Genomic DNA, 11,574 nt, shown 5'->3' with positions numbered 1-11,574 from the left:
AAACATACTCAAATTGATTTGCTGCCATCATACATTGGCCATTATAGGGAATATAATCATAAACCCAATAAGGTTATTCTTTTGGAATATATACAGGACGTGGAGTTGTATATTTTGAAGCATCGAAGCAGATTTTAATTTGCAATACTTAAAAACCAAACGACTTGAAACAGAAGATAAGAGTGATTCCCGTCACTTCTAAACAAATCTAACACTTGTACCGATCGAAGAATCCTAATTTGAATTATTTGAGAATGTAAATTTCTTACTTTGTGAAAGTTCTGTTATTAAGTGAAGGTTAATGAATAATGTTACATCATCATCTTCATTATTCTGTAACTACATCCGTGTAGTCCCTGTTTTCGTCAACCAAAAGTTATATAAATTGTAAACTACAATATAATTAATTTTAACAAAATATGAACTTCAATATTCAAATACTACTAAAAAAACACCTTTCACATACATTTTCATTTTATATCAATTACTTGGAAATCAATATATAGTAAGCGAGACAATGATGTCTTGAGATATTAGAATTGATATTTTGAAGTATTAATTTATAAATCGGTTCAAAGACGATCAATGTTGAACATAAATTTAAAAATTTTGATAACTTTTTACCTAAGTTATACATAGAACTAATTTAAAAAATACATTCTAAATTGATTCTTCGTGCAATAGATATAAATTATTGATGTATTTTTAACTCTTTAAAATTTTTAACAAGATTTTTATATCGATTATAATGAGAACTAATATATAAAAAAATACTTTTTACATCAATTCTTTGAATAATCAATCTAAAAAATCATCAAATTTTTTTTGAATTTAGTAGCATCCTCATATTTTCATTTTCACTCTAATTCTTAACCAGTCATTCTTCAATGAACATTGAAGAAGTGTTAAGAATATATTTAGACAAATATTAATAATTGATTTTTTGAATGCATTTTTATATCAGTTGAAATTTATTTTAAAAAATAAAATTTTGTGATTTTCACATCCTATTTAATGAATTTCTCTTATAATTGTGTAATATTCAATAAATTTTAACTAATATGAGAGAGTGTATTAAAAAAATGTGTTTTTAGCGCTCTTTATGTACTCATTCAATTTCTTTTTAACTATCAGATTTTTGAAAAATAATTTATTTTTATTTATTTGTGATTTACAAAGTTTAATATCACATAAATTACTTATTTATCAATTATGTTTTTACTTATCTCCTAATCTTTAATTAATTTACAAATGCATTTCACAAAAAAAGGGTAAAATATAAATTTTTACAATTATTTTATTGAAATAAAAAATTATTGCATTTCTTAATTTTTATGAAATAATCTTAAACAACAAATAAAAAGGAATAGATGAATTATTTATTAGCGGTTATGTGTAACAAAATTGTGTTTCATGCTGTTCCTTTAATTTTTACTTCAATTGTGTTAATGACTTGTTATAGATTAACAAATTTTAGTGACTCGTGCCAACATGCATGCATGATTACGTAACTCCTCATCTAGTTTTGTTTTTTTATTAACCAAAGCGTGTGATTCTCTTATAAGAATTTCTCATTATCAAAACACCACATTGCTGATTGGAGTACATGCAAATCTTTAATCTGAACCTGTTTTGCAAAGCAATTATTTAAGCAGTTTTATATTACTTTGTAATGTTTATGGAAGAAAAGGCTAATTCATAGAAGAAATTTTTCGTCCTCGTGCATGCATGTATTTTGCAGTACGATAGTTTTCTAAAGAAGACAGACATGAAATGATTTCATCCAATGGCTAGAGCCTTAGGGCTAATTTCAACAACTGGGTAGAATACAAAGAATGTTCAAATTTAGCAAAAAAGCTGATAGGGACTGTTGTGTGTACGAGTCACAGTCACTGTCTATATAGCATGCAATTAATAACCCAAAGTTTTGGAGCTCTAGTGCATCAGAAATATTAATAAGATGAGTAGCTGGCTAGATACATAAGTACTACACCGATAAGTCTGATGCGAAAGATGAGGGATAGGGCTTCTATAAGCGAGAGATCAGACACATGTGCAAGTATTGAGAGAAAAAGACCTCACGTTTCGGAGACCACATAATTGGAACAAAGAGCCAAAAGCCCTTTTGAACTTTCTCGATTTCAACTTATGACATGTTGCAAACTACTACTGAGGACGCTCCACTAAGGAGTAAAATAATAATAATATAACCAAAATAATTAAAGGCATTCATGTTCAAGTATGTGCTTCTTTGCACCAAACTGGGAAAGAGATATCTACTTTCAAACTCAACAGGGGGAATCATATCCTTCTCCACACACTATCGTGCTTTTCCACTTATGGTGCCTATGTGTTTATCAGTTCGCAATAATTAAATTTCTATATAACTTAATTAATTTTATAAAATGTTACATTTTTATGTTGAGGGATGTTGATAAAATTTAGCATTTGTAAAAGATTATTAGCAATATGAGTTTTGTTATATTTGATGACAATTAAATTCAATTAATGTCATTTCGATTCCATTGCACAGACTTAATTTGATGTATATTCATGAATATTATGAAAAACGATTTATGTAGAAGAAAAAAGTGTTGTTTAAATTCATCTTCTATCATTGTGAAGGGGGCGGTAAAGAAAAGGAAGAAAATGATGGATAATTAAGAAAAATAAATCAATTAACTGTTAAGCGGGAAATGATGTTTTAGCTTCTCCCTCTCTTTCTGGGTATGTTGTTGTGTTTCTGTATTCTCAGCATCTATGAAAACCAGTGAATTACTTCCTGTTGTCTGCTTTGCCAATTTATCCTCATTTTCTGTCTTAAAATACTATCATTTATACATAATTCCTTTAATTAAGTTATGCAAATCCATTTCAAACTTCATATTAGTTTTCTACCAATTAAATTGATTCTATTGTGTAACCACGCACGCTCATAAGTTTTGGTTCTTTAATTATGTTTTTGATACGACAAAAACTATTTTGAACCAATTTTTACGTGTATATTAAGTCCCTTTCGTGATCATTATAATGACATATTCTCTCATCATGGTGCATTTAGGGAAATAAAAACTTAAAATGGGCTTAGTTCACAAGTTCAAGGGTCATATTTAGATTAATTTTTTAATCACAAATATTTTCTACCAAAAGTAATCTTATTCAAGTTGAAATAAGAATATTATAAATAACAAAACTTTCTTTTAAAATATTTTGATTAATGTAATACATATTTATTATTCGGACTCAAAAAGTTAAATTGAAATAACTTTTCACACTCAATAGTCATATTTAAATTAGCATTTGCTAATTGTTACCATCCAATTTCTATTTATTGTGTCAATATGTTTTATTTAAATTGAATAAAAATAGAAACAAGACAGAAAACACGTTTTGATTTTGGGATTAATTATGTGAAAGAGTCATAATACTTATTACAATGAATTTTTTTTTGAAGAAAATGTGTATTTAATGTATGCCTATTAAAGAATGAACACATGGGTCATCCATAAGAATAAAGATAGTGGCATTTTAGATCTTTAAAAAAAATATTTGGAGATAAAAATTTAAATGAACAATATGATAATATTTTAAGTTCTTAAATGACCAAGTTGATAATTAAAAAAAAAATTAGAAAACTATTTTAGCAACACCAATAAATGGAAGACAGGGTTTACTTTAAAAAAATCAGATTAATGATTTTTAACTTTAACAGAAAACTAGAGTTAGCTACGAACTCCCCATAATTGTTGTTTTAAGAAAATTAATTGTGTGTTGGAATTATACGACCTTGGGCCGTTGGCCCTTTTCTTTGTTATTGTTGTTTCGAGAATCAGTTGCAACTGGATCAGCGTACCTTTTCTTGGTCCAGACCGACGTATATCAAACCCAAGAGCAAAATCCTGGCTTAGATTTATTTTGGAAGAGCTTTTAATCTAAGTTGAAGTTCGGTTGATGATATTTTGAACTATATAATCTAATTATCAATTCAGTTATCATTTGAACATACTTGACTTTTTTAAGCAATCACGTAATCGCTGACAAACTTGTAATCTTAATCCTAATCATAGGATTGACTTCACAGTGAAAAAAAAAAAGATAAACTGAGAAATTATGGATTCAAATCTCTCCACTAATAAAAAAAACTAATAACTAATTATTGTTGATAAAAAAAATTAATTTGAATCATCCATATATGATTGTGTTATATGACTCAGATTTATGGTTCTCATTTTTTACAACAATAAATGAAAATTACAAATATATACTATTAGATTATAGGTTTAATTATAAATTTTATCATCTAACTTTTATCATTGTGAGAATAAAATTAAGAAAGAAAAATGAGATCCACATATTTCTATAATTTTAAAAATAAGTTAATTAATAATAGAAAAATTATTTAAGTGCATGTTAAACAAGCTTTCTATTATATATATGCAGTCAACACATTTGCCTAATTGTTTGCTTCTCTGCCTAATATTTCTTCTTTGACTACTACGTTTGCCTAAATTAGAACATTGGCGTACGAAAATGAACCCGCTTTCTTCCTCGATAAGATTTACAGAAATGTTTATTTTCTATTTTTGAAAATTGTTTTTACTTTTAAAATAAAAAATATTTAATAAGACTAAGTTATAAAATTAATTTTAAAGATAATATCTCTTTTTCAGTTTCTAATATTTAAAAACTGAAATATCTCTTAATTGTTTGGACAAATTAGATTTTTTTTTTTACTTTTAATTCTCCATTGTGATTATTCTTCTTCACATATTTTTTTCCCACTCTTACTCTAATTTTTTTTTTAAATTACTAGTATTCTTTAAAATATTTTAAAAACCAAACAAAAATACAACTAAACACACCCTGAATTTCCTTGATCAACATTTCATTGCAATTAATTAAACACCAATGAGTTGAAGAGTGAGTGTATCGATAGTATTTGAGGAATCAGTCTCGTAACAATGCATATAGAAATATTATCCTTAAAAACTAAAATGAAAAACTGATAATACCAAAAGTTAAGATCGATCTTAACAAATTTGTACTGTATTCAAATAAATCTATAACAAAAATCATAAAAATTTTAAAAGAATGAAAGTAATAGAGCCGACTTTGTTGAACGTTCTCTAGTGTAAAGTAACAGTCATATACTACTTTCATCCCTGATTACAACATTCTTTTTATAATTTTTTTGTTTCCAAAGTGAATAGAAAGATAAAACAATAATAATTTAAAAATAATAATATAATTAATTAAGAGATTAAATATAATTAACCATTTTGAAAGAAACGTAACTTCATTGAAAAAACCTTATATAATTAAGAATCGACAGATAAAAATATATGGTCATCTGTAATTACATTATTAGAAATATAAGCTGAATATATACGAGAGATTAAAAAGATAGAACATTTAGCGCGGTAAGAAATACATGATGATGATACTATTACAGATGGCGAGGGATGAAGAAGTGATTGGTTTTGGATCAAGAATAAGGGGTAGTAGTATTAGTTAAAAAGAAAAATAGTTTCTAGAAAATGTCGAGAATCTCGAGGATGGAGCGATTGCAAAGGGGACAAGAGCCTCGATTAAGCCACAGTTCCCTGGAACACACCCTGCAAAAAGTGTGTCCACATGGGATCAACGCCGCACCTTTCTTCCTCCCCATGCACACGCAGCACACCGAATCATTCCCCAAAACATTCTCCTCTTTCTCTTTCTCCTTCTCCGCCGTGGCAGCGTCCCCTCCCTCCGTCTCCTCCAGCAGCCTCATCAGCGACACCCTCCACGGCGCCCTCACCCCACCGCCCTCCTCCTGAGGCACCCTGAGCTGCCTCTCCGCCGCCAGCGCCGCCGCAAGATTCATACCCGAACCCGAACCCGCGGGGCCCACACATTCTGGCGCCGCTACTCGACCGGGATCCGTTTCCTGTTGTTGTTCTTGCTCTCCCTGGTTGACACTTAACGCGTCAGAACGGAATCCCCAGGAGGCCCCACAACATCCCATGCCGATGAATCCGAACCGCTCCTTCAAGCTTCGCCTCCTGCGGGTCCCACCATCTACACCGTCCATTTGCTCCCTCAACAACCCAAGAATGGTACTCCTGGCCTCCCTCTGAGTCCGCAGCGATTCCTGCAACGCCACACCGAGTTGACTCATATCGAACCAAAAAAAGAGTTACGAATTGAAGAAGTGATGAGGGACGCGAGTAGTGGTAGGCTAGGGCCACAGAGATCTCGTGAGCTGGAAGAGCATTTAAACAGAAAACGACTTCTTAAACAAGAATATATATATATATATAAAATTAATGTATTTAAAAATTATAAAAAAATAAACAATTTTTTTAAAAAAATCTTATAATTATCGATGGAGAATAAAGTAATTTGCTAAGGATCATCTATTCATAATATTAAGTGCTACATTTTCATAGTTTAGTAATTAATTTGAACACGTATCAGTGCTGTGTTGGCCGGACTTACAACTAAAGTCAAAAGCCGTTGAAACCGGCACGGCAACCAAGATTTTGGCCAAATGGCTCATGTCATGCCCTCTTCTCTTTGCGGTGACGGTGAGACTGAGGATTTGGATTCTCTACTTTGTTGTTATTGTTAATGTAACCTTTAAATTACATTGTTGATCCTTTTAATACCAAATATTTTATGTAAATTTAATCTTTTTCTAAAATAATTAATATTTTTCTTTAAATTAAGTAATTTGATCTATCATTTATTTTTTTTTCTTATCTAAAGTTTTGAAATTTTATTTTTTTACTGAAATTTATAAAAAATTAAACTGATTAAATAATTTTAAATTCTTTTTTCCATCAACTCTTGCTAACTAAAAAAAAATCAATTTAAACAAAAATAAACTATAAAATACTACATCATTCTCATATCTTTTGATGTTTAAAAATATTGTACATAGATTGAGAAATATTTAATAAAACTAAAAATTATTATATTTAGACTAAAATGTCCTTATTTAATATCTTGATATTTGATATTTACATTACTAGCAATAGTATTAAATAAAGATATACTTAAGAAAAATGCATTAAATAGATTTTGAAATCCTAAAACATCAATTGTTTTTAAAAAAATAGAAAACTAAACATCAAAAATATGAAAAAGAGATAGTGGTTCTTTGTTCAAACTGATGAAGTTATAAATCAAACTTTCATTTTATGTTTACAGAACTCAAATTACTAATCATTTGTGTGTGATATCTTATGGGCAAAAGTAAAACTATCAATTTCTTAAACTAATAATAACTAAGGATTTAGTTTACTTGATTGGACAATGTGCGGGAATTGTTGTATATTTTTTATACATGAATTTGATTTTTAGAAAAGAATTACAAACTTCTGATAAATTTGGATAAAAATAATAATTTAAAGAATAATACAAATTAATTTTAAAAATATCAGCAAAATTAAACCTAATTAATAGTTATTTTTTTAATAATCGGTTCATTGAATTGAATCTATAATTTGAGACCCAAAAGTCTGAATAAGCCGATAGTTTGTACACATTTAAATTCTGCAATGGGAATTTTGCATTTCCCGTAAACACACATTTTGATGGAGGATTGAATTTGATATTCACCATAACACATTTTTAATCTTAAAAAAGAGTACAATTTTAAGTGCGGTTAACTTCTCAATTAAGAATTACTTTTAGGTAAATGTTAATAAATGATTTTAGGATGTTGATTAAAAAATTTAAAATAAAAATATATTTATTGAGAGGTAAAAAATTAGATTACTCATGATTTTTTTTAGGTTCTCTTATAATTTACACAATACATATTTTTCTTTTTATTTGCTTAACTAACAAGACCCTTAATCTTATAATCCGTCTAAAGAATTAACATATCTCACAATTCTATAAAAAATAAAAATCTTATTTACGATGGTTAAAAAATGGAAAATATTTGAAAGAAAATATTTTTAATTCAGATTAATCTAATTCAGTGACCAATATGACCATTCAAAGAAACACAGAAACAAATGGAAACATTATATATAGTACTACTCTTAAGCATTAGTTCTGACTAGTGACTTCAGAGAACCGATATATACTGAATTTTTTTATTCTTATCCAATCTTAGGGATCCATAACTGCACCAAATGTCACCTAAACCAATATTAGGTTAGAAGATGCTATAACGCCTGCCCATATATCTTCATTAATCAGTTGAACCAATGTTGCTAACATAAAAATAAAAATCCACACAACTCACTCTCACGCATTTTCTACTATGGCATGAAGTATATAGAATATTAGAATACCCCGTTAACTAGGAAGAGCTTACGATGTCAATGAAGACCGCACGGTATTTGCACCAATTCGCTAGGGGTTGAATACTTGAACCAATTATATACGAACTAATTAATTTACAGCGAATGTATAGTTTATCTCAATAAACTTTTTTTATTAGCTTTATCTCAATAAACTATAGACTTGACTTTACACAAGCTACATGATATTTAAAGAAGTGGATACTTTTCATTAATAAAAGTAGAATAACTTAGTTCATTCTCTTAGTAATGAGAAAATTAGGGATGATTTAGCTTTTTATTTTCTATTTCTATCTTTTAATTATAAAAATATCATTATTATTATTATTATTTATTTTTAAAAGTTTGTGTGTAGAAATTAATTAAATCAAGATCAATTCAATGTGTAAGAGTGTAAGTTCGCACGAAGAGTGTACGCCATTGTTGAGCTACTTAAACCTTAAAAACAACTGATAATATATGTGGCTAGCTTGTTGGACCAGAAAACTTTATGCATCACCAGTTCGAAGATAGGATGAAATATGAATAACAAAATTAGGTGAGCAGAAAAATAAAAAAAAAAATAGCATCAAACTATAACATTTGATAAAGGTTGAAGGAACAGAAGGACTGAAGGAGATAACAAAGAAAGGAGAGAACAAAGTGACAAACAGAACTGTGGTTTGGTATGCGTGGGACTGGTACTTACCTCCCGGTCACAGCAATTAATTTGTGGAAATTCTGCTAAGAATTCAGACCTAAACTAAAGTAGCCACGTAGTGGTCATCATGATCATAATCATCCCCTTCGTGATTAAAGCAATAATAAATTTATTAAAACTTTTTAAAAATATTGGAGAGGATTAAGGATTTTGAAAATTGATTTGAACTAAATAGTAGTAATGAAATTTCTTTTATTGTTAATTTGAATCGTGATAACATTATATATTCCTCATGCAGCAATTTTAATCAATGATTAGCGTTTGTTAGTAAATGGATTCCAACCAATCGATACGGGGCCTTTATGTGGATGCCATTTGATTTGACTCTAAAATAACAAATCTGCCGCGTCCAAACATGCTGGTGTAAATTGTGTTGAGATAGGTTGTGAAAAATTAAAATTTAAAAATCACCGTCTGCCTACCTGTTTAATCTAATTTAGGTAAAACTTAGGAAAATTTTTTACGTACAAATATTTATTATAGTAAAATCAAAGATTTATATCTATACTTGTTTGGTGCAGGAAAAAGTTAATAAAAAGAATCAACCTACAGTATATGTAAAATCTTAAAGCCTTACACCTACCACCTACTGTCACTTAGTACAGGTAAAATTAAAAAAAAGAAATATATATATATATATATATATATATATATATATATATATATATATATATATATATATATATATATAAAAGTGTTTTTATCTACAATTTTTTATGACAAAGACTTGAATAAACGTAGCTTGGCACTATAACGACCTCGTTACAGCATGAACCTAAACCCATTACTCCCCTAAACCCCCCGAGTCCCAAAGATCTCAGAGTACGCAGCACCACCGCCACCGGAATCTGTTAGTTGATCGCCGATAACTCTTCAAAGCCTTCGTCCCTCTCTATTGCGCTGCTATATCATTATATCCACAAGCCTTTGACTTTGACGCGAATGAGAAGGTTCACGTGATTCACGCCGGTAAGTGGAGGAACCAAAATCCCAAAACCATTCATAACCGTTGTTCCGTTTTCACACTATCGATTCTTCCAATGCAGTATCAGCGCCATTTGCTTTCGTCTGTGACCTTAGAATCGCTTGTGGATAAAGGAGAATCAACATTCAGCAAAGTCTCGTCGTCTCGCCAATCGTTTTTGCTCGCTCGAGGCACGTTCTGAATTTCTCTTGTTTTTTCTTAATTAATAGTTATGGTTTTCATTTTCTGATTTTTTTTTTTTTTTTGCGGAATGAAATGTTTTATTACCAGCTTTGGTCAATTGTGGTTTCGTCACGAAAACCGAGGAGTCTCTGATTCCGAGAGTACCGTTAAGATATCGTTATTTGAGGGTTTCGTGCTTGTATGTGAGGGGATTTGAAGAATTCGAAGGCTTCGTGTCTGTATATATAGGGAAGGGATTAAAAAAGGTATTGCTTCTCATCTTCATTCTTTGTTTAGTCTCTTCTGTTGTATTTCAATAGAATTTGTTTTGAGTAGGTGATTCATACCTCCTTGCTGGTGTTGATGATCTGTGTGAAGGAAGATGATGTAAAATTGTTTAGTATTTTAATTTTAATATCAAACCATTAAGATTAAAATATTTTTACCTTTCTCAAAAATAGTAAAAGAAATTTAAAAAATGAGGGATAAATTTACTCAATAGTATCTCTAATGTCTAACATATTATTCCTATAAATAATTAAAGAAAATATTACACGATAAATGAAATAATGTCCCTCCTCCGATTTTTTTTTATAAATACACGGAGCAAACGTCCAACAACCAGAAATAATGACCCTCCTCCGGTTAGAGAAAACTAGAAGTGTCTTTTCGCAATTTCACTCTCATGTAAGCAACTTAAAAGCTTCATTATGATCACCTCAATCTATACTATGAGAACTTCTTCCTTTATATAAATAGCTAACCATACACCACCTTATGCTCGTCCTTAACTACAAATTTATTATTAGATAAAAAAATATAAATTTTGGTGAATTAATTTTCTATTTAATGATACTCTTAATTTTTAATAAATTTTAGCTTATAAAAGAAACAACGTTAGAAGATTGATGCTAACCTATTTTTCTTTTTTGATTACTTTGATGCTAACCTATTGATTATAGATATATTGATGATACCATATATACACGAGTATAATATAATTTATGAATATTGGGGTGGGGGAATGAGAAGATGACAAATGTTGGAATTCTCAAGAGAAGCAAACACCTACGTTTAAGCTCCAAAAACAACAAACAGATGGAAGACTCTAGAGTTGCCACGATGCGATTAACAATTAGCATATTCAGATTCTCAGAAAACGATAACTGATTGTGTGCCTCACACTTTGAATTTTCACGTCGCAAATTCAAAGCCTCAAGCTAGTCCCCCAAGCCAACTCAAATATCAGCCCCTTCTACTGCTAGACACTGGCCCATTTAACATGATATGAATATGATGACCGTTAAAGATTCTACTGTATTACACGTCTCTCCTATCTATCTCATTTGATTGGCGTTTTTCTTAAAAACCGACTTTCCCTTCTCCAAACTTATATGAAAATCAAACAAAATATGTGATATGACTCA

General features: G+C 29.6%; 1 protein-coding gene across 1 annotated transcript; it reads right to left on the bottom strand.

Annotated features, from left to right (window-relative positions):
* Positions 1-5,318: 5,318 nt before the first annotated feature.
* On the bottom strand, positions 5,319-6,263 carry LOC114387092. The gene has a single exon (XM_028347217.1). The coding sequence runs from the start codon at positions 6,158-6,160 to the stop codon at positions 5,531-5,533; it is 630 nt and encodes a 209-aa protein (XP_028203018.1). The 5' UTR covers positions 6,161-6,263; the 3' UTR covers positions 5,319-5,530.
* Between the last annotated feature and the right edge of the window lie 5,311 nt (positions 6,264-11,574).

The sequence above is a fragment of the Glycine soja genome, chromosome 15, assembly GCF_004193775.1.
Source record: "Glycine soja cultivar W05 chromosome 15, ASM419377v2, whole genome shotgun sequence".
NCBI classification, from domain to species: Eukaryota; Viridiplantae; Streptophyta; class Magnoliopsida; order Fabales; family Fabaceae; genus Glycine; species Glycine soja.
Note: the sequence above shows the minus strand (reverse complement) of the source record. Positions and strands in the feature narration are given on the sequence as shown.

Coding starts and splice junctions, on each gene's coding strand:
- LOC114387092 (XM_028347217.1), bottom strand. CDS start 6,160: ATGAGTCAACTCGGTGTGGCGTTGCAGGAATCGCTGCGGACTCAGAGG.